The sequence below is a fragment of the Balaenoptera musculus genome, chromosome 4, assembly GCF_009873245.2.
Source record: "Balaenoptera musculus isolate JJ_BM4_2016_0621 chromosome 4, mBalMus1.pri.v3, whole genome shotgun sequence".
NCBI lineage: Eukaryota > Metazoa > Chordata > Mammalia > Artiodactyla > Balaenopteridae > Balaenoptera > Balaenoptera musculus.
In genome coordinates, this window is record NC_045788.1 from 66,863,423 (window position 1) to 66,887,639 (window position 24,217).

Below are 24,217 nucleotides of genomic sequence, written 5' to 3' on the forward strand. Positions count from 1 at the left end.
TCATTGTCTGTGGGGCTGAATGGCAGTCAGTGCTGGAGTCCTAGGCTCTCCCAGAGCATCCAGGAAGCGCGGGCTGCAAGGAGCCAAAGACTGTTTTCTTTGTTGACGCCTTGTTGCCCGAAAACAGAAATTAGATCCTTGGCCAGAACCTCCTATCAGCAAATCTGAGTGCCAGCAAATGCTTCTCAGTAAGAGAGCAGACAAATAGCAACCTCCCTTTCCAAAGTTCGGGGATTTTCAGCCCTAAAATTAGGTTTCAAGTTTTAAAATCACACATACACATAATGGACCCATTCACAATTCTGAAAAAGTTGGTAGAAGTAAATTTGGTTGTATTTGTGAATATTTCTAAAATCAGTTTTATGGTTTGTTTTCTTTTAGCTTTGTTTTGTATTTAGAGCAAGAGGGAGGGCTTTTGGAAACAATTACAGCCAATGATGTCATTTTCAGAGAAGGAAACCGAAGCCCAGAAAGGGAAGGAGAGTAGCTCCAGGTCACACAGCAGAGCATATTCGATCAGGCTGGGATTATAATCTGACGCTCTTTTCACTCTCCCATGATGAAAATGCAATCAGAAGGTTGGGTGAAAAACGGATGGCACATAAATCATTATGACTCAATTTTTCAGTCTCAAAGGATGAATGTTCTTACCACTACCCAAGATCATAAATGGCAGAAAGTAAATGTGATTTTAAGAAAATGCTTTTATCCGTTGGTTTTCTTAAGGGCTACAACCTCTACCACTGCCCATCACAGAGGCAGATGATCTCGCACGGGTTAGTGGAGCAGACCCCCTCGGCTAGAACAACCCCAGTCCCCACCCCCCAAAACATTGTCTTTGCAGTGTCTTCCTTAGAATTCACACCAAGGACCAGATGTTCTCTGGATTAACACCTGTTTGCTAACCAGCTCTGTTTCTTCAGAAGTAATGCTCCCACCTTCCTTGCAGCCCCCAAGCACCTGCCAGCAAAACTAGCCATGGCCCAGTATTACCCCGGGTGGTCCCCAAAGCTCCTGGGGGATCCCAAAACCGTTACCTGGAGACAAACGAAACATTTGGGAGAAGAAAAATAAACACCAAATATTAAAAGAAGGCTCCCTTTATTTAAAAAATCAGATACAAGCACTAAAATCCGTGAGCTGGAGAGCACCAAAGGGACCCCCAAAATATATGCAGATGGAGAGCGGAATCCATCCAAAATCATTTTCTTCTTCCTGAAGAACACAACACACCTTCTCAACAGTGGACCCCACTCTCCCCATGGCAACGTGGCCATGGTGCCCTGATTCAGGTGCGATTAAAGATTTCCTTCCAAAGTCACTGGGATGAAGAGCCATTCCACTCCAACCCCTGTACAACCTTTTTAAAGACACAACTCCTCGGGCAGTCCTTTCTGGCACCCGGCCGGAGGGCGAACGGAAGTTTCCAGTGTAAGGGCGCTCTCTGCTGAAAACACCAGAGTCAAAAACTCCACCCGGGCCCTGGGAAGGCTGAGCTCCTCCGTCTCATGCAGTCGTCATCAGAGTCATTCCTTTGCAGAGCCTGGGGGCCCTCAAGCCAGCAATACCTGAAGCAGTTCTGACCTCACCAGAGACTCCTCAGAGTCAAACTCATGGCCATCAGCCCTGGGGGAGATGGTGGCTGAAAGGCACAGAGCCAGGAAGGCCTTCTGAGTCCAAATCACACGCTAACTTTAGAAGTGGGCATGTCTGGGAACTGTTGTTTCGCCAAGAATGGACTTACTCTTTCTGCTTGAGTTTTAGGATCTACAGCAAATGAATTGTGTGTGTGTGTGTGTGGTGAGGAGGGCGTGACTGGGCTTTGAGAGATGACCTGCTGAAAAACCAAGACAGAAAGACTGAGAGGGGCAAAGCAAGCATCTTTAGGCACAGAAGGGAGATCTGGTGACTCATATTAACCTGTTAATTTATACCGTGGCTCTGTACAAAAATAAAAAGGTTCTCATAAGATTAACAATTTAAATAAATATCTGATAGAATACTCTTTTTCTCATTTTTATAGCTCATCTTTGGGGTTGATATTTGGTTTGTGCTTCCCTTGCTGTTCTTGATCCAGGATCGCGATCACTTCATCGGCCTGTATTCGCTCCTGCAAAAAAGACAATTTACACATTGCTGTGACAAGCATAATAATCAGTGGCAGAAGCTTCCTCAACACTTCCAGGCATCCATCTGTACATGGATGGGTGCTAAATCTGGCTAAGAAGGAAACCTCATCTCCATCCCTACCCGGGTGCCTTCTCTTGACTTCCCTATGTCCTGAGCAATTACTTTCCAAGATTTCTCTCTTGCCAAGAAATCTTGTATATTCAACTGCTGACTTCCCTTGCTACTTTGTGGTCCCACAGAGATCTCCGATTCAGTTCTCCAGGTCAGTGTTCAAGCTGAATTCACCATGTTCTCCCCCACAGACCTACTCTGTCCTCTTCACATATTTCTTCTCTCAGTAAAGACCACCACTGCTCTCCCATTTGCCCCAAAAGCCTGACCAGGGTTTCTTGGATCTGGCAAATCACCAGTCCTCTCTGTTCTGCCTCCTGTTTCTGCCCCCTTTTTTTTTCAGTGCACATACTGTTGCCTTACTTTAGGCCAGTGTTTCTTAACCTTGGCACGGCTGACGTCTTGGAGCAGAGAACTCTCTGCTGTGTGGGCTGTCCTGTGCACTGTAGGATGTTTAGCGGCATCTCTGGCTTCTGCCTACTACAGGTAACCAGTGGCACATGCCCGGCCCCAAGTCGTGACAGCCAAAAATGTCTCTAAATGTTGCCAAATGTGCCCTACAGGACGCAAAACCACTCCTGCTTGAGGACCATGGGTTTACCCTCTCATCATCTCTTAACTCAATTACTGCGCCAGCTTCCAAATTGATCTGTTTCACACCTCCTCCCACGTGCTCCTGACGGACTCTCTGCACTTGAATCATGACCTCCACCCTTTCCTGCTCGCTGCTCACAACCCTCACGTGGGTTCCCATTGCTCGACGCTCCAGGTCCGATCTTCTTGATGTGCTTATAAGGACTCTGACTTTTCTCTCTTCTTCAGCTCGCCTTGCCTTCCCCTCTCGCCTCACCTTACGTTCCACCTTCCTGACTTACCGCAAGGTCTCTGCATGCAGCACTCTGAGAAGGACTTCCTCATCCTACTCCAGGTTAAGTGCCCCTAGGATTTAAAGGATGCTTCCATTGCATCCTAGGCTTTCTCTTATCCCCACACCAATCCTTCAACAGGCCCAGCTGGTCTACCTCCAAATGGCATCTCCAATCGCCCACATCTTTTCACCTTCTTTATCATGACTCTAGTCTACGACGTGTTAGCTACAGTAATCTTTCCTATCCTGTAACTCCTGGGGCTGGAGGAGGTGAGGACGGAATATGCCTTCCCCCCTACAGTTAGGGTAGAATTCATATTTCTTGAGCAGCTTGTCCAGTCTGATCGCCGCCTCCTCTGTGCCCTCTTTTCAGCCCGCTCTCCGCCTTGCATACCATGTTCTGGCCACCCTGGCTTTCTTTGCTTCTTGACTGTTCTGTGTTCCTTCTTGTCTCTGGGCCTTTACAACCTCTTCTCCCCCTTGAATACTCCTCCCAAGACCTTTACCATGGTTAGCTTCTTCTTGTCACTTGTCTGGAGGCCCCTCACACTTCACCCCCCGCTCCTTTTTACTCTCAGATCAGTTGCCTTGTTCTCTTTCCCACACATCATTTCTCACTATCTGAAAATCCCTCAATTATTTATTCTTTTACTTATTTGTTGTCTTTTTTCACTAGAAGGTAAGCTCCGTGAAAGCAGGGAGTCTTGTCATGTTTGGTCACTGTTGTATTTCCTGTGTCCAGAAAAGCTACGGACATTTGGCAAGGGAGTATTATAGCTGATGAATAAATACAGAGGTGGATGAAGGGCTGTCCCTGTCTAAAATGTCTCTCCCTAAGGAAATCGTGCTCATCTTGTAAGGCTCATATCAAATGCCATCTCCTCAATGAAGCCTTTCCTGGTTTCCTCTTTCTATCCCCTAAACACCATGCATTTTTTTTAATTAATTAATTTTATTTTTAGCTGCATCTCGTCTTAGTTGCTGCATGCGGGATCTTTCATTGCAGTGTGCCGGCTCTTCGTTGCGGCACACGGGCTTCTCTAGTTGTGGCGTGCGGGCTCTCTAGTTGTGACCCGTGTGCTCAGTAGTTGTGGCGCATGGGCTTAGTTTCCCCGTGGCATGTGAGATCTTAGTTCCCCAGCCAGGGATTGAACCAGTGTCCCCTGCATTGCAGGACGGATTCTTAACCACTGGACCATGAGGGAAGTCCCCACCATGCATTTTTGCCTCTAATAATTCCTACTGAACTTTGCTATGCTTTTATTACTCAGGCCCCTGTATTATCTTTTCACTTTGACTTTAAGCTCCCTGAAAATAAAAGTTACGTCTTATCTAGTTTGTATCTCCTATAGGTAGTCCCTAGCACAATGTCCAGCATAGTAAATTATAAAAAGAACTATTTTATGACTTGAAAACAAAGCCTCTTGTATTCAAGAGCTTGTAATTGAGCATGATGTTGACCAAAAGGCACCTACAAGGGCCAAATATACTAAATAACAGAAAACTAAATTGTCTTGATGTCCAAATAAAATGGGTATTACTTTTATGAATATGGGGAGAACATCTTGCTGATTAGCAAACTGATGTAGATATAAAATGTTGCAATCTGAATGCACAGGAGACTGTTGTCATGTACGTCCTGAAAGGAAAGATGTTTAAGAGCTGCAAGTCTCTATACAAGGAACTGAAGCTTCTAATATTGGGCATCCTTACCGGTGTATGTTGCTAAATACTCCTTGAGAATTCAGTGCCTTTAAAGTAATCTATAATGAGCATGAAAGTCTGCCAGTTCTGATGATGTATTGATAGGCAGGCTTTCTTTGCCCAGGGATTCAACCTGAGAGTAGATGCCTAACTCAAGGACTCTGAAGTTTTTTTGCACATTGAAATCACCTGGGGAGCTTTTAAAACTTCCGACACTCAGGTTACAGCCCAAACCAATTAACCCAGAATTTCCAAGGGTGGTAGACAAAATGTCGATAGTTGGTAAAGATCGCCAGTTGATTCCAATGTGGAGCAAAGTCTGGGAATCACGTCATAGGCAAAATGTTCTAGCAGTTGCCTCAGAGGCGCTGGTCATTTTCTTCTGTGACCACTAGATGTCGCCACAGCATGGAGAGTGAAGAATTTTCCTAACACTGTACTTTCCAGGTTAGCAAGGCTCAAAGAGAACTTCGTGTTAGCTTATTTTGATATAAAAAATATCTTGGAAGAGAGGGCTGAGGTAATGAATAATAAAACAGGTTAAATGTTTATTGAATTAAACACTAAAGAGAAAAAAAGGCGAGGCAGTTTTTCAACAATGTGATAGCTGCTCTGCGTACTCAGGTACCTACGTTCCTTAGTCCAGAAGGAGTGATGTGGAGGAACGCTGACATTTTGGATGTGGAGACACAGGAGGAGAGAGGAATTACAGGTGAAGGAGACTGCTCAGTCCCCAGTGAAGTTTTCAGATTTCTCCCTGCTCTGCTCCCTCTGTCAGGACCATTCTTTTCTCTTTCTGTGCCTGGCTATCGTCCTCTGCACTCTTAGGATTGCGCTTATATACGTAAGTCTTCCTTGCTATCCCCCTGCAAACGCAGACTGCTGTCTTCTCCCCGTCATTTCCTTTTCAGCCTTTCTAAGCTCCTCGTGGTCAAAGCTATGCTTTGTTCAACTGTGTACCCCCAGGGCCTACCTAGTGGAGTTTTCCAGGCACATAGTAGATCTTCCATAAACATTTGTGAAATATATGAAAGAATGCTTAGGGGATATGACCTAAAAACTGAGTCAGCTTTGACGGCAAAAAGTATATGAGAAAGAGAAATTCATTTTAAAGTTTCTGATGAAATTGGATCCAATTTAGGGATGTAAAGAGGAAATTTGGTTAGAATGCCATTTTCAAGACTAGAATTTCATAGCTTCATGAAGACTCAAGGCTGGAGGAGACTTCGAAGTCGTCCGGTTTAGCCCTTGCCATGAAGTTTCAGGTTCAGGTTCAGCGTTCCATGCCAAGCAGTTGCTGAGGCTTTGATTGGAGCCGTCCAGTGACAAGAAACTCAATACTTACAAAGAAGACAAGTCCACCAAATAGTGCTGACGATTAGAAAGTTATTCCTTATGTTGAGCCTAGATTTTCCTCCCAGGGGCTTGTATCCAGAGGTCTTAATTCATCCCTCTGCAGCCTCACAGACAGACACCATAATCTCTGCCTACAGCATCCAGAAGGATGTGATCATGGTCTATTACCCAGGCTAAGCATCCTTAGCTACTTCAAATAGAATAATAACAATATTTTAATATTTAATTTAATAGTAGTAAATGATAAACTTTCAGGTCTCCTCACCCTCTTCTACATATGTTTCATAAATTATTCAGTGAACTTTTTAAGGATTTGTTGAGAAAACAAATCAGTCTTCCCAGTGACCAGTAAAAAATGATTCCTCTCTCCTGATGCTACAATTTATGAATAAACTCAAGACTAATTAGAGACTGCCAGATATCACTGTGATGTCTATTTCTGCAAACCTTCACTTCTAAGAACCCATCTGATTAAGAAATGCATTCATAGCCCTTCTTTTCCTCAAACTCATCCTACAAACATCAAATGTGTAATTGCTAGGTCATGGATCTGATTAACAAAATTTGTTCTTGCTTAGAAAACAGAGCCAGTGTTGGAAACCAGACAGAAAGGATTCTGTAAAAGTTTTTGTTTTGTTTTGGGTTTGGTTTGGTTTTTTTCCCCATGATCTCTAAGATCCCTGAACGGTTATGGATCAACCCAAAGGACTTTTCCAATACATCAGTTCATGAAGCAGGTCTATAGGGTGTCTCAGTGGCTTTCTGGGTGGGTCAGAAACTCACCAATTCTCTGTAGAGTGGGTCCAAGGTAAACCACAGAGCCACAGCACACCTCTGGCCCTTGGTGACTGCCTTCACCCCATGCGGGTTCTCTCCTCCAGATGAGAAGCTGATCATACGCCCACACTTTGGTTTTATAGAGGCCTGAGAAAGAGAGTGAAAATTTGACTCTCAATTCCTATACTGTTAACATTTCTACAATCCCCCTTCTCTATCCTTCTAATGGAATCCTGGGATTGAAGAAGACAAAATTGTTTCAATTTCCTCGACTGTAAAACAAAGATAAGGTCAAAACAATACCTAATTCAGAAAATAAAGTTATCAGGTAAAACGGTTGGCACAGTCCATGGCAAATGGTAATCGCTCAATACATGCTATGTTAGTGGCTGGTAAACTTCATGAAGGCAAAGCCTCTCCCTTTTAATTCACGTCTCTAATTTTAGCACTAGCACAACATCTGGCCTAAGTAGATGTACATTTAATATTTGTGGAATGACAAAAGCAAATCAAGGGGACATGTAGAGTGCTGGTAAATTCTTATAATTGATCTAGGTAGTGGTTCCATGGGTGCACCCTTTCTAATTCCTTATTGCGCATTTATGGTTTGTGAACTTCTCGTAATACAAAAATTTTTTAAAGTCAAGTCTAATCCCATATGATACTTTAATTCCCGTTACAATATTCCTGCCCAGTAGTCCTTAGCCAATGTTTTCATACCTCCAGTGATGAGAACACACCACCCCTTCAGGTGACCAATTCCAAGGCCTCCAGGGCTCTGGAATGATGTGCACAGTCCTTCCAAGCTTGGCTCAGATGGAGCTGTCCACTAATGATTAGGTAGGACAGGGTAGAAGGGAAAGAGGCACTGTTGGGGGCCCTGAGCCAGAGTATTAGATCAAACAAGCAGGCTCTCCAAACTGAGTAAGCTGAAGCAATGGAATATTAGGGGTCTCGCTTCCGTGAGTAAAGTGTCTGCTCTAAGCAGAGTTCATTTTTCTTTCTTGAGAAACACAGAAACCTGACTTATTCCATAGTACAGCTTAGAAATAAAAGCAAGAAAGTGGCACCAATTGTTGTACTATTTGATAAGATGGACCAGTTCTAACAAGCTATTTTCTGAATTGACTTGAGTTGATACATGACCATTAGAAGAATCTTTGGTCCCCTTCACCATAAAATGGGATGGCTAAGTTTTTCCACTGCCAGCTTCAGGAGGAATATTTGCAAGATTTCCTGAAGTCCTTGGATGCTACTTAACGTAGGTACTCCCAGACTGTGTGACGAACTTGTGGAAGGTCAAAGGTAAGTGGAGTAGTCAAAGATCCTGAGGGTGTGTGTGTGTGTGTGTGTGTGTGTGTGTTGTTTGTGTGCATGTGTTAAAAGGAAGAGCAGAGAAAAGCAGTCACTTTCTGGGTTACTCTTCTGTTCACAATAACTGAGGAGTGATTTGTCTTTGCTAGAGAGAGTTGCTTTTCTCAAGCAGCTTTATCAAAGTGACTTTCTGCTGTAAATCTAGGTTCCTAGTTACTGGTGCCTTCAGTATCAATCCGATTTTGTGTTTCTGGAGGAGGAATTTGTTGTGCATTTTCACACAGAAACAGCAAAATAACTAATACGAGAAAATATATGAAGCAGGACAGGAAGCCTTCCTATACGCATGGCTTTAGGATCTAATTTCAAATCTTCTGAGCTGCCCATTCCCTGGTGCTGGTCAAGGGCTTACTTATCCACACGTAGTCGTCATTGCTTCTATGTGATTAGAGTCTTGGCATCAACATGTTACAATACTAAAGAGAGGCTGTGGGAACAATTTAATGCTTTGTCTCTGATGGAAGAATTGAAAATATGCTTACACATGGAGAACTTTGGGAAAAGAAGCTATCAATTGCCTGAAGCAGTTGGGATTGGTTATAGGTATGTGGGGTCACAAAGGACTAATCTTATCAAATGGAGAGCATCACTTCTCATATATCAGGTATGCGGAGGAATAAACAAGCTCCACTAATGACATTGCTTCTAAGGGAAAATGTATTCTGAAGTTTAAATGATTGTAAACATACGTTTGGAACACAGCTCCACTGAGTTTAGTTTTTCATGAAGCAAATGGAACTCATTGGATTTTATCTTTTTCAAACTTGCACAGAGAAACCAAAATAACTAAATACCCATGTTTCACAAATATGCTGCTGTCGAAAATAATCCATGGTTCTTCCAAGTATGACGAAAGAAAATTCCTTTTGCTTTGCATCTAACTGATGATTAAAGTCAGAGAAGGCTTTGTGCTGTACTTGCCTTGAATAAATGTAAATCTTCGGCCACCATTCAGTAATTATACAATTTCCAGATTTTTCCAAAGTAAAGAACTTAGGAGACTATTCTTCCTTGCATAGCACAAAGGGGCATTTCCCTGCTCCAATTTTCCCTCCAGAATCAAAGGAGGGAAAACTGAAAAGGAAAACTATCCATTTCTCTTTGTTATTGGCACTGGTTACCTAAGAATTTTAATTATCTACAAAATGCTCCCAAAACTCCACCATATGCGTTAATCTGAAGTAGAACTAATTTTTGAAAATAGATCTCTCAACTTGGAGCTTTTTCATTAAAACATTGTTTAAATTAGTTTTTCTTTTACATTTTTAGGGGATGGTGGTGGTTAGATTCAGTACTTTTAAAAATAGCTGCATCTTTATCTTAAAAGTATAAATCTCTTAAAGGGGAATAGTATCTGCTTTCACATCTTTAAAAAGCAGAATTACAGTTAATTTGCATTCAAAAATTGGTGAATTCACACATATTTAATGATTCATTTAATTAATGATTCATACATAGTATGAATTAATGATTCATACATATCAATAATATTCCCGCCTTACTTATTTTCAAACATTGAGCATTTCCAAATATGGCCACTAGATGGAGAAGAAGCAAAGAAATCTTTTCAACCACCTGCCTGATTTTCTTTCCAATTGTGTGAGATTCAAGCAGTTTTGAACCTGTTAGCAGAGCTCAGAAATCAAATGCTTTCTGCACAGAGGCTTTTCAAAAGTTGATATTTTTGTATTGGCATTTAAACTGAGACTGGATCATCAGTCTTGATTTAATTTCCCAAATCATGGAGCATCAAAATACTCCCATGATAATATTTAAGCTTTTTACAAAAAAGAGTGTGAGGCATCATATGACCTTTTAAATATACAGTATATTAAAGTGTATGAAATATTTTTCTTAATTATATCAATGTTTCTGGACAATTTTAACCAGAATTCCCATAGGTTTTCCCTTTAAATCCAGTAATACATCGTTTTTATATTATTTGCTTACACCAGTAGTATGCCATGAATGAGACCAAGAAAAGGGTACAAAATATGAGGGGAAAGACATAAAACTCAGAAAAAAGTTGTGGAAGTAGCTTACATAATGCAAAATCCTTGAAGTTTATCACATACATGTCTCAACTATTTTGATTTTGTATAGAGGAAAGAGATATCTCATAATCTATTTATAATTCAATTATCTCCTCAATCAGAAAACCTCTTTTTTCTACCATGGCATATGCTGTTCGGCTTAAAAACCAAAGATTCTGGCTATAGGTTTATAAGTGTTCAGTAGGCTGGCTTTCCAAAGGCATTAGTTTGCTTAGGAAGATGGTGGTTGAGTTTAACTTTTGATTTTTGATCTACGAAGGTGTGTTTAGAATCTCATCCAAAGTATGAATATATAACACATGTGTGTCTGTGTGAATGTGTATATATCAATTTTCAAGTATAGGTTTACTTACCATCAGAATTTTATAAATATATATGTATACATATATATATACACACGCATATCATAATTTGGATAATGAGGGGTCTGGAAGCCAATGCTCACCTAAACATACAGAGCACCAGGGTACTTGAAAGCCATTCTGTGGAGTCATTTGACTTGTCATAGTCTTGGGTGATTTAAGAATAGGTGTTTTTATGTTTCCATCAGATTACTTGACAAAGAATCAGGAGACCTAGGTTCTGGTTCTAAGTCTAACACAAACTAACTATATGATCCTTAATATATATTCTTTAAATTACCCATCTGTAAAAAGGACAAGAAGATTTTTATTGATGATTCCATTTCTAACATTTTATAATGTATACATTTACTGGATCTCTCTCCGCCTCATGAATTCTCAAGCTCAGAAACATTTGAAATCCAGCAGTCTTTGGAAGTGGCAAAATTGAGACTAAAAATGCTAGATAAATTTGCAAGAATAGGCTGGCTTACAGTCACAGTCTTGGCATCCATCTCAGTGAATATGAATTCTCCTCCTTCAAAGTCATCATTCATATATAGGAGAGCACTGTAAAAAGAAAGGGAAGCAATTTGTACTCTTACATGCCTACACAACATCACCGCAGAATACTGCAGACTGGGCATGAACTGACCAGCCTGATTAGTAAGTTTCCTCTGAACTAAACATTAAAATGATTGACCCTCCTAACCCTCAAGAGTAAGATCAGATGTAGGGTCATAACCCTGAAGTATTTATTTATTCTACTCAGGTTAAAGTTTTAATTATATGTCAAACTTCATCTCACATTTCACCTCCTCCAAATAAAACCTAACTAGGTTTAATCTAGCCCTTTGATCTCGCCCACAGAATCTAAAACTCTGTTCTTTCCTTTTATACTAATAACTCGAAAGGATGTATTTTTTCCGTAAGTAGCTGGAGAGATCTAAGGGGTGTATCCAAGTCTTGCAGATAGGGGGCACTGAATAAACATTTTTGTATAGAGCACAGTGTAGTAATAATTAGCACATTATATACATGATGACTACAACTCCTGACTCTTTACACAGTAAAATATCATTCAATAAGAGAAAACTTTTTTGTCCTGAGTTTTCAGTTTCTTACTTACAAAATGCAGACATAGTTAAATGATGTGATGAGATCCCTATGCCTGCTGAGATGCACACCCTGTGTTCTCAGACTGAGATATTAATACATATACCGCAAGGAATATGTTTAAATAAAAGCCAAGTGAGAAAAAAAGAACCCATAAACTTTACTTTCTATGTTAAAACAAAAGGGACATTCTGTGGAATAAGATGCAACAAATCGTGCAGGGATTTTTAAGATAAAAATATGAGATGCTGAAGTCACTTCTCAGTTGTGGCAGCTGCTTCAGAAGATTATTTGAGCATTTCTGCTTCATCGAGATGAATGTGATGACAAGCAAAACAGATCAGCTTCCTAGTTTCCACGGGGTTTTGATAACTGTTGGGCAAAAGCTTGGTTCTGAATCAGATGCTGGCCGTACCTATAGTCCCGGAATGTGTAAGCAGGGGGCTCCTTCCAGCATTCATTGGCCTCTGGATCCAACAGGCAGTTGTCGGCATGGATGGGATGACTGAGGTCATTTCTTCTATCCTGTTGACCTGCCAGGAAAGGGAACAGGGAAGCATGAGAAATTGAATGCTGTAACCTGCAAGAGCAAAGCTGGCAATCTGTCTTCTCCCATGGCTGCTGCCCTTTGCAAATTTGAGGATCAGAAGGCAGGGCAGGCTAAAGAACACTGGGCAAGCACCGTGAAGAGACTCTGGTTCTGCTTTGATACAAACTTGATGTAAAAAACTGTAGGCAAGTCACACCTGTCTCTTCAGCTATAAAAGTTCTCCGATATAAATATACATGCAGAAATTCCATGCATTTCATGGGCTGTACTTTGTGTGGGGCAGTCAAAGGATGAGGATAAAATGCAAACGTCAAAAAGGAAAGATCTGATGCAGCTGAAGGTTCACAAGTGGAAAAGTCTACTTCTGTGACATTCTCTCTCCCCTCCTCCTCAGGAGGGTAGAGAAGAGAAGATGGAGAGAAAAAGATAGTGATGCCAGGGAGTGAGGGGGCCTCTGCCTTTTTAAGCGCATTTCTTTCAACAATCCTTTTTATCTTCTATGCTTCCCCTCAGTGCTGGTGGGCATAATGGTGACTGTAATTTCCGGGTTCTTGAACCCTGAAAAGTGAAACCTAGAGCAGAAAAGTATTTTTCTGTGTGATGGTAGCAAGCAGAAGAAATGTATTTGAAAGGGAAAACAGGCAGCGTGATGGTCTTCTAATACTTTAGGGGACCAGCAAAGTAGAAAAAGAGGGAAGGGAAAAATCAGAGTGAGTAAGCTTCTTTTGTTTTAGAAATGTAGAACTCTTCTGAACCGTTAGTCTGACATGTTCATAGAGCTCTGCTCTGCATTGTTTTCTTTCTCATTTCACTGTGGGTAAAAGGGAACACATTCAGACTCTGGAATCTCACCAGACAGGGCTGTGCGGCAGACCATGTGTGTATAGGAAAAATACAGGGTTGAGTTCAGCATGAAATAGGATTCGACAATCTTTCGAGCCTTCTCGCTGATGTCATAAAACAGACGGGCACTCTTCAGGGGGACTCGGCCTTCATAGCCAAACTGAAGAAAAAGAAGAATATTAGGAACCACTGGGTTGATTGGAAGGCTTGAGAAAACCATATGCTAGGTTTTATTAAGCCAACATAGGATGCTCGTCTCGCTGTTGGCTCGTGGGAATACTACTACAGACCTGTGGATTTGGTTTAGGAAACTGAGGGAAAGTTGGAAGCTAATCGTCCCTCTCCTCTTCTCTCAGAACACTTTCCTCCCCCTTCTACAAAAACGCCTCTCGCAGTACAGACTGATAACTTTTTTGAGTATGTTTTCACCATTGGACCTTGAGCTTCTTGAGGACAAGGGGGTTGTGTATTATCTGTCAGATGCAAATCTAGGAAATAGAGTTTGATCAATTGATAACCGAATGGAGGAATGAAGGAGTGATTAAAGACAATGAAGGTACCATTTCATACTTGCTCCCTTCAATGACCTGATAGGTCTATATCTTAAACCCTTCTCTTCCCTGTATCTGCCATTCCCAGAAGATCCTGGGTTGACAATTAGGAATTCAGATCCAAAAGAAGTTAAGTTTTACTTTGAGTGCTTTCAGGACAGTTGCACCTTCAAACTTTTCATTGGGTGTATGGGGTGAAGTTTTTCCTCTGTATCCATCACCAACAAGCATGATTCCCTAGAAGCAAAATACAAGGTGCTTTATTAATGAGGATTATGAATTCATCACATCTCCCTTTCTGCCTTGACTGCCAGAAAGCTGAGAACCAACGTCAATACTCAGAACCATCTCCATTTTATTCTAGGATTCCAGTATCATTAATTCTTCCAACCAAAAGAGGGATCTTTATTTAACTTTCACCCCGCATTTTCATTATAAAATGGTGCCACCACTTTCTGTAGAAATAGGTAGAACAAAAATAATTAATATATTGATTAATTATTGATGAAAATAAAGAGATTTTTCCCAGCGATTTTATATGATAGGCAGGGCACAGGCTGGATACAGTTGTCCTAGGAATTAAGCCTCTAGCTCTTCCAGATCCAAGAGCCATGTACAGAGCTGGACAAAACTCCAATCACCCCAACCCAAAGGCTATGAAAGTGCCTCCACAATCAATGTCCTTCTCCTAAAGAAAGTAACGTTTCAGGCTTGGTTTCCTGGCTCCAAGTAAGTCCAGGACCAAAGCTCTTCCATGCTCAGGCCAGACCAGCGCAGTGGGGTTTCCGGGCCTCACACTAGCAACGCTGTGCAGCTCCCGGCACTGTTCTTCCGACAGGACGTTATCCAGGAGGACGCGCTGAGTCCCGTTCAGCTGCTCGGAGTTGTAGACGAACGTGATGTTCTCATAGAGCAGGGGGCCACCTGCAGGGACAAAACACATGGTTGTCCTTGTTACCTCTGTCCCCAAGGCGGGAAGCACAGAACACCCAACAGCTTTCAATGTGCAGTTCAGGAGTCAGTTTCCTCACGAATATTTAGGAACGCAAAGACAAATTACAAATCTGGAAGGCTGAGAAACGCAATATGGATTCAAGAAAAAGGCAGATGTCTGGCTACCAGGTTTCCCCATGATGTCGTAATTAATATATTACATTTGTGTAGGATTTGGGGATTGATAAACTATTTTTTTTTCACTTGATTCCAGGGATGATCCTGCAAAACAGACTGGGCATCTCATAGGATTCTTCTCGGTGAAGACTTTCCAGAATTCTCTCAGCAGTGGGCCCCTCCCTTCTCCACAGCCCTGGGTTCCTACCTCTGCCACAACATCTCATGCAATTACTGGATGACATGACCTCAGGGTAGGTAAAGACTTTTTAAAGAGATAGCAGGACAACCAAACAATTGAAAAATAAAAAGAAAGAGAGAAAAAAATTATTTGACGACATGTTTGTGTCCTCAGTTCCACCGGTATCCAGAGCAAAACCTTCACCAAGTAACTCAGGGAATAAATGCCCATCAGGACAGTCATAACCAAGTCACCTGACTCCTTCCCAGTCTTCTTTCCACCATCTACTGACTCTGGATGGTCTGACTTTTGGAATATCTCTTTTTCTCGGCTCTCTGGGCAAGTTATATCGAGATATATATATACATCTCTCCCCCACAGGAGAGTTTCCTTTAGGTACGTGCTCCCTCACTGGACAGAGCTTACAACTTTATAAAATTAGCTCCATATTGGCTCTTCAAAGCATGATGCTTTGTTTTAGGTGGCGAAATGACAAAATCTAGACCTACATGTTTCTTTCCTCATAGAGAATAGGACTGAAGGACAAAGCCTCCGATGGTGAGGAAATCTTCCAATGTAGCAAAGTACAAACACCTTGAACCAGAAAACTGAATAGAAAAGCAACACTTGTTTTTCTCCTCTTTATAATATTCCTCCTAAGGGACCTGATGCCTGTCAACAAGAGCAGTTCACCATGGAGGGCATGGGGGTGAGGAGGGCTCCTCCCATCCTCCCCAGTTGGGCAATGGTCACCAGCACCCTGGTCTAAAACACATCATTGAAGGAGAAAGAGGCAACTGAAATTGATGTCTGCTTTTTGGCTTTAAAACAGGTTAGTCAAACTAGGGAACAGCACTGAATGTTATTAGTCCAGTTGGGATAAAAGAGTTACTACAGCCCATGATTAATGGAATATTAAAATAATGGGACAGTGTTTCTCAATCTTGAGTAATGTACGGTTATCTGTTAAAGCAAAAGTTCCCTAAGAAGCTTCAGTGCTGACAAATTATTTGTACTACAGTTTTACTTCCATGTTTGCAATCATAAAACTGTAAGTACAGTATTTATTTTTATAGCTTCATACAACTATCATACCCAAACCAATGTACAAGATTAAATAAAAGCAAGACCATAAAACCAGCTAAATTCAAATTAACAATATTAATAAAATGGTTAATCCTATTTTGTGGAAACTAAAAAGCAATGTTCCACATGAATATTCTAATGAGTGATCTGGCCCTGGTTCTTCTGAGCCAGCATTCCTCAGAGTGCTCTTGGTGTGCAATGACTCATTCTACTACAAGTTTTCTCTGTTGAAACTACTGTGGAATCTTAGTGGACCATGATGAATTTTGGCCTTCATCTGGTCTTAATACATTATTCATAAGTTTGTCCTACTTCAATTCTTACTAGTCTTTGACCATTGATGTGTTATTAACCGATGCCAATGTGATGGTAACTGCATCCATACCCACTGAGGTATGAAATCTCATGGCAGTCCTTGGCTATAAGTGGTTATTCAGATGACCCACTAGTTGCCCCTCTTAATTTTTTAAATGGCCATCAAAATTTATAAACACAGAATTTCTTGGATTCCAGGAATATATCCACAAGCTCCCAGTTTTAGTATCAATCTTTTGGATGAATAGAAAATACATACATAAATATCTATATCTATATCTATATATCTCCTACAATTCAATGTTTTTCAAACTGTGTTCTACAGAAAAGTTTTTAATGAAAAAAGAGTTTATTGATCAAATATGTTTGGGAAGTACTGGGGTAAACAAAATTTAAGAGGACTTCTTGGAACTTTTAATATGTGAACAGGCATTATGAATATCCTAAATATCAATATAATATGCAGCAGTTCTCACCCTTAAATAAACACAATACCCACCCTTTCTTCCTTCCCTCTTTCCTCCCTCCCTTCCTCGCTCCCTGCTTCCTCCCTCCTTCCCTCATTCCTTCCTTCCCCTCTTCCCCTTCTTTCCTCCTTCCCTCCCTCCCTCCCTCCTTCCTTCCTCCCTCCTTCCTTCCTATGGCAGAGAGACTCTAGGTTGGCCCCTAATGGTCACAGCCTCCTGGTACGCATAGGTTTGTGTACTTTGCTTCCTTCAAGTGTGGGTGGGACCTGGAGCTTGCCTCTAACTAATAGAATATGGCAAAGGTGATGGGCTATCACGTCTTTGATTGGTTACATAACATTGCAACTCCTATTTTGCTGGTTGACTCAATCTGTTGCTTTCTCAGCTTATAGTCTGATGAAACAAGTGGCTGTATTGGACAGGCTCACACGGCAAGGAATTGAGGGCATCCTCCAGCCAACAGTCAACCAGAAACTGAGAACCACAGTCTAATAGCCTTCAGGAACCGAATTCTGTCATCTGAGCTTGGAAGAAGATAGTTTCCCAGCTTTAGAAGAGACGTCAGCCCTGATCAACACTTGATGGAACCTTGTGACAGACCCTGAAGCAATGGACCCAGCTAAGCTACCCCCATAGTCCTGACCCACAGAAACTGTGAGATAGTAAGTGTATGTTATTGTAAGCTGCTACCTTTGTGCTAAATTTTTTCACAGCATGGAATGGACCTCTTAACAAAAAACACAGTTTGTTTGGGAAAGGCTGCTCTAATCTATATAGTTAAGATCCATAGCCACATTGAGACTGTCCCTCAAATATTCAAAAGTGAATAGCACATTCCATTTCCATTCAGAAACACAGAGAGAGAAGTTCCTTCAACATGAAAGACAAGATACTTGTACGTTCACTGGAAAGAATTTTCTAGTATAAAATTCGAATAGAAATGGAAGACAGATCAAGGGTTTAGTGGACTAGGTTGGTTTGTACTTTGCCATGTTTTTCTCATTTTCTATATTGAGAGTGTATCACTTTAAATATATTTAGTTTACTTTCAAAACATGACTTCAAAAGTTATCTTAGAACATTCAGAAAAATGCCTACCATGCTTAAGCTCTGTATAAGTATTTTCCATTATTATGATGATCATTTTTGAATTGTTAAAATATGCCTGGTATATTGTGTTAAGTTTGAATGAGATATCTTAATAAGCATATGGCATAATGGATTATATTTAAAAGAGAGCTACTGGGATATTGACAATTTCCCCAACCATGGCATAAGCAATATACAAGGATCAGGTGAAGGGACAGAGTGCAACACAGAGTCTAAAATACCTAAATTCCAACAGGTTTGGGCAGAATCTGTACTAGACATCTGCCTTTCATGTAGCTCACACAACCACCACTAAGCACAGAGTTTCATACAGAGGTTTCCCACATATCCATTTAACAAAAAATAGGCAACTACCTACCCACTAACCAAAAGGAAAACAAAAATATAAAAGGAAAAATAAATCCTGCCATTCAAAAATGCAAGTCTACCAGCCTATAAATGACTAGTAGCACAACAGACAGAGAAAAACATTAAAATAAAAATAGAAATGTAGTCCAATAAGTTGTGGTTCCTGGGATCTGATTTGACGGCTTCAGCCAACTCTTAACCACAGCCTAAGGAGATTTAGTTAAACAACTGAATTCTTCTCTCATTCATAAAGTATGTGCCTGGCTCTGACTCTCCATTTGCAATAAAGAGGAATCTTATAGGAAAATGCTCTTTTGTGTTCACTGCCTATGGCTCAGGGCAAGAAGATATATTTTACCATAAATACGACAAGGTCATACAAGTTTCGACGGGAGTGTGCTAACAAGACCTTATATGCGCACTGCCCTTTACAGTTTACAAAAGATTTTCATATTCATCCTCTCCAAAGAGTTGCTATCCTTCTGTTACAGGTGAGGATGATAAGGATCAGAGAGAGTGAGTCTCTAGTTACCCATCACTCTGGAGAACATCAGACTAAGATAGGCTTCCTGACTCCAAGTTCAAAGTGATTTCTACTATACCCCCGCTGACTCTGGGATTATTATCGAGCAGGGCTTTTGGAAAACTGGTGGTTGAAAGAAGAATGGATAAGTGACAGATGTTTTTAATAAGATGACAAGCATATTCCAAGGACTGGAGTCACTCTGCGGTGCAGTAGCCCTGAGTCACTCCCATCTTAATGCGCAGGAGACATACAGTATGAATACTACTAAATACTGTTAGGTAACCAGAGTAGATGACAATCTCCTTGTGGAAGATGAGAAAAGCTGAAATATATTCTAATCTGGAAGCACGCATCCTTTCTTGCCTCCCTGACATCTGCTTTCAGCCAGACTAAGATGTTGAAAGTGTTTTCTCATTGGGAACTTTGCCTCTGTCTACCACTGTTCTTAATTTAGACCATATTTTGATCTCTAGTGACTGCACAGAAGGCCTTCCAGTAGGTTCCCAGGGAACATCCTATGATTCATTAGCCCATTCAATGGCAGAAATGATAGAATTTGGCAACCCAGTCAATCATGACCTTTCTCCATCCTGTGTAGTTTTCTGTTCTACTCTTCCCATTAGCCTTCTTAGTCAGTTGCTGGACATCAGATCCCCTGGTAGCCTGAAAAAAAATGCTTTGAAATTTGGCAACTGTCCTGGAGCTTCCCAAACGTTTACAGCAAAGTGCCGGCTTACTGGCATGTACTTCCTGGGTGATTTCTCAGCTTAAAAAGCAACGTGAACTCTGGCTGACCATGAAGCTCTCTGGCACTCATAAAATAGCTTGGGCTTTGTGACTACAAACTGAGGTCCAGGTCAGATTAGATGAGCGTATTATCCTGTTTACTGCCTCAAACTGACTTGGAAGCTGAGGAAGGAAAGGGCTGGGAAATGTGAGAGCTGCAGAGAGCCAGAAGTTTTCAAATCAGCTAGAGGAATGTGCTGACATCTCTCTTGTTGGGGAAAGGGGGACTGTACTTATTCTCAATGCAGGTTTTTGAAAAACCTCTTCTTATCTTGCAATTATTTAATCAATAGGGGATACGTTTCAGATATCTAGACACTTCTATGTTCCATCATCAGGTGAAGAACAGAAAATGGGATTTGGATTCAAAAGCCTGCTTAACCTATTACAAGCTCTGAGGCTTTGGATAGGTCACTAAATCTCTGTGAGCCTCAGTTTTCTTGCCTGTGAAGTGGGGAACACTTGTCTCACAGGAGATGCTGCCAGTATTAAAATGAACTGTGTATAAATTTGCTGGGAAAATTGTAAAACATATAGAAGTAATAATAATTGTTAAGGATTACTACTGTTGTTAGTACTACACTTGCTAATAAGTTATGATTACAACAATGTTTGGCTCTATTTAAAACCTACACTTGGCAACACTCCACCTATGGCTCCAGTCATTTTGAGGTTATGTAAACAGGCATCTAATATCCTGCTGTCTCCATCTCTGAGCCTTTTGTGTCCTTTGTTTCATCCACTTGAATGGCTCCCTCCACACTTCTGTCAATCTAATCTAAATTCTACTGATTTCTCAAAGCCCTGATCAGATATGTACCTCAAGGATCTTAGGTTAACTAATATCCCGTGTGACCTGTCTCTTCAAGTTCCCCCGATACACAGTCTATTCCATGCTCTCTAGCACTCCCCTCCAATGTGAGAGAAGTAAGCCAGGTAACCTCTCCAAGCCTCGGGTACTCAACTGAGGACGGCAATGATCATATAGTCCCTGCCTAGCTCACAGGACTCCTGTGAGTGAATTTGGTAGCACTTTTGTTGAAAACCAAAGGTAGTGATATACACACCTGAGACATTCTTGTTTTTGAGACTTGCTTTCAGAATTTTATGAACTGGAGTAGTTTAGTCCTATTCTTTATTTTTCAGTGAAAATGGGTTCTGCCCTGATCCGGGTAAGAACTGGCCAAGTCCCAGCCTCCCCTTCCCCTCCTTCTAAGAGTAAAAGTGCAACAATACTTACCCTCTCTTAGGTCTCGGTCTATCTTGGGTGATGACTTTTTCCGCGTTGATAATCCATGAACTTCTGCCCCCTCCACATTCACTCCTGAAGGGACCCTGCCCATTCAAAAAAAAAGTTGAAATAGCAATATCCCATTGAATAAAGATGTTCAAAGGCAAAGGATACCTTACTCAGGTAGTCTATGACTTCATATTGTATATTTTTGTGGTTCAAAAGTCCACATCTTTCAAGATCAAATTAGATGCTATTGCCTCCATGAAGCTCTTCTCTATTTTCCCAATGAGTGTGCTCTATTTCACTTCTCTAAATCTTCTTAGCAACCTTTATTACAGTTCATTGTATCCATAATCTAAACCCCTTGAGATTAGACTTTGAGTACCAACAGAGCATGAAACAATGATCACGTGCATGTTTACAATGCTCAGAGTGTTGTATTATATGTCTTGAATATAGAGCACATCACTGAAAGATGGTTGAATTGAAATAAATCATGTCCGACTGTAGTGGTTCTCGACTATTCCAAGACAGAAGACATGAGTTTGTGTCAAACTTTGTGAACACACACAATAGCATGATGCCCTTTCAATATATACAAATTGAGCAAATCCAAATATGCATATACATTCTTGGATCTCTTGCAATAATTTGAGGTCACCCAGGGGTTGAGCCTTTGAAGCTCAGTTGAAAGACCACAAGATTTTGAATAAGAAGGTCTGGATCTGCCAGTCCTTCATGGTGAGACACTGAGTCCTTTGCCTTGTCAGGGCCTCAGTTTCTGATTTTGATAATAACCTGGACTTCAAGATCTTGTGGACTAAGAATGCTGCCTGCCATATCAGTAAACGAAGGATATTGCGGCCATCAGCCACTACAGCCTCCCCTAATGGTGAGCCCTGAAAGAACTGAGGATGGAAACAGGATACCCACCATCAAGCAGTCAGGCACCACAGCCTCCCCCCAACGGTGCACCCTGAGGGGACTCAGGATGGGAAAACACAGGACACTGGCCCCGGAGATCTGAGGTGCATATCAAAGGAATGATTTCAATGAGCCCAGGCTCTTGAATCTTCCCATACATAGAAAAGCGTAAACCCTAAATTAACTAGTGATGTCTGGTTTTCTTTAATTAACAGTAATCTTTTGCTATTCTGACTGTCTGCTTTTTGTTACAAAACTCCTATACATCCTGGCTCCTCCCTTAACTCTTGGGAGCAGTCCCTCAGAGCCATCTGAGAGGCTGTCTCCTGGGCTTGAATTCCTCAGAAAATCCGCTGAATAAAACATAACTCTCAATTTTACAGTGCATTTTTTTCTTCAGTTGACAATCAATCTCAAACGTGTAACTCCAAAATTCTATGACTCCTTGAAATGCTCAGAACATGTAAACTGACTTTTGACATCTATCATTTTAAAAACTGAGTTTTCTTCATTTCTGATTGAGTTCATGACACTTAATATTTTAGCTTGCTGTAAAACTTTCCGAGCTTCATGCTTTCAAATAAATGCAGTAAGAAAATTTAGCATGAAAAAGATAATTTAATTGTTTTTTTTCCTATTAAAAAATCAAAAACAGCATCCAACTTTCTCTGATTTAGAGTCACAGAACATTTAGCCATTAGAGATCACCTGATTCAACCCCTTGATGTGAGGAAAAGCATGAGACCCAGAGAGGAAGATAAATTATTTAAGGTGCCTTGGAAATAAGAGGAAGAGCTGGGACCAGAATGCAGAACTCCTAATTCTCAGTTTAGAGCTCTTCTAGTTATATCCTTTTGCCTATTTCATAGAGCCCAAGTTCTTTATAATAAATATGATTCTAAGTACTTCTTCTCATTACAAATAAACATTCTAAATGGAGAACTTACTGATTCTCATCCTGTCGTCCTCCATATTGAATCCAATAATTCTGTTTTAAATAAAAAAAAAAAAAACTCAGTAGTTTTGTCACTAAAATTCTATGTACAGAAATAAGATAAAACACTCAAAAGACCTAAAATATTAGAAAACTTGCATATTATGTAAAGCTATAATATAGTATTTATTTTTAAATTTTAATAAAAAGGAAGGCTAAGGTTGGTGAAATTTTGGCTAAGACAAAATGGATTAAAAAAATAACATGGAATTACCTTGGGCATCCATCCTTTTGTCAAAGAAAGTGATTTAGAATTTGGTAGCAAGAGACACTTAGAAGATAATTAAGTATAACTCCTTTCACTTTTATAAATAAAACAAATAAACAAAAAGTCCAGTCTGGTTAATCATCTGTATAGGATCATAAAGTAAGTGATTTTTTTCTCCTAGGGTCATTTGGGATAACATAACTTTCAAAAATAGTAAGACCGGATATAAACATATTAGAAATGTTACACTAGAAATGTACATTAAAATTATCCTAATTTTAAAAATGTGTCAATAAAAACATAACATAACTAAGAAAGAGACGAAAAATGTGTTACAAATAGGATATATTATAAACAGTGCTTTTTATATTAACTATTAACATGTACAGTATATAAAGAACTTATATAGCAACGAACAGATAAATGAATAAAATACATGTCCAGGTAAATCAAATGAGAGGACAAATAATTAATAATAATTTGTGAAAAGCTGATTTTTGCTGGTAATAATAATTTGTGAGAAGTTGATTTTTTGCTGGTAATCAAAGGAATACAAATTAAAACAACAGTGGTGCACCATTTTGGACATAATATATTAGGCATATGAATGAGTTTAAGATGTTACTTCTCATTGCTAAGATGTTCATGGTAAAACCATAAACTTTTATGAACTGTTAGGAATAATGAAGGTACCAGAAAACTCTCCTAGAAAAAAAATTTCAAAAATTTTAAACCTTCTCATATCCTTTGATGGCAGAGTTAACCCACTTCTGGGAATTTATCCTATGGATATAGTTCAGTAGAAAGAAAAATGCTTAATGCATTCATTTTGGCACAAAAGAACAAAAACAAATAAAACAAATGTTCAACAGCAGGAAAAGGATTAACTTATTTATTGTACATCAACTATAGATGTAGCTAAAAATAATTTTGAAAGCTGTAAAGATACAGAAATTGCTTACACTATCCCAAATAAAAATCAATAAATAAAAATAGAAATCTATATATACTGTGGTACTACTTCTACAAAAGGGATGTCTTCATATGAAGAATGTTTAAAAGACAACATGGGAGACTTCCCTGGTGACACAGTGGTTAAGAATCCCCCTGCCAACTAAAAGCTGGTTCTTTGAGAAGATAAACAAAATAGATA

The 24,217-nt window shown here is 40.2% G+C and overlaps 1 protein-coding gene across 1 annotated transcript in view; it reads right to left on the minus strand.

The window, feature by feature from the left end:
* Nucleotides 1-1,094: 1,094 nt before the first annotated feature.
* The window catches only part of P3H2 (prolyl 3-hydroxylase 2), a 155,506-nt gene continuing 132,383 nt past the window's right edge, over nucleotides 1,095-24,217 (minus strand). Inside the window, exons 7-15 of the mRNA XM_036851238.1 lie at nucleotides 22,810-22,850; nucleotides 20,945-21,039; nucleotides 14,572-14,699; nucleotides 13,917-14,012; nucleotides 13,234-13,384; nucleotides 12,247-12,364; nucleotides 11,210-11,285; nucleotides 6,953-7,093; nucleotides 1,095-2,110 (exon numbers count right to left, since the gene is read on the minus strand). Of these exons, the coding sequence (XP_036707133.1) occupies nucleotides 2,018-2,110; nucleotides 6,953-7,093; nucleotides 11,210-11,285; nucleotides 12,247-12,364; nucleotides 13,234-13,384; nucleotides 13,917-14,012; nucleotides 14,572-14,699; nucleotides 20,945-21,039; nucleotides 22,810-22,850 (939 nt within the window). The 3' untranslated portion in view covers nucleotides 1,095-2,017. The remainder of the gene's footprint in view (nucleotides 2,111-6,952; nucleotides 7,094-11,209; nucleotides 11,286-12,246; nucleotides 12,365-13,233; nucleotides 13,385-13,916; nucleotides 14,013-14,571; nucleotides 14,700-20,944; nucleotides 21,040-22,809; nucleotides 22,851-24,217) is intronic.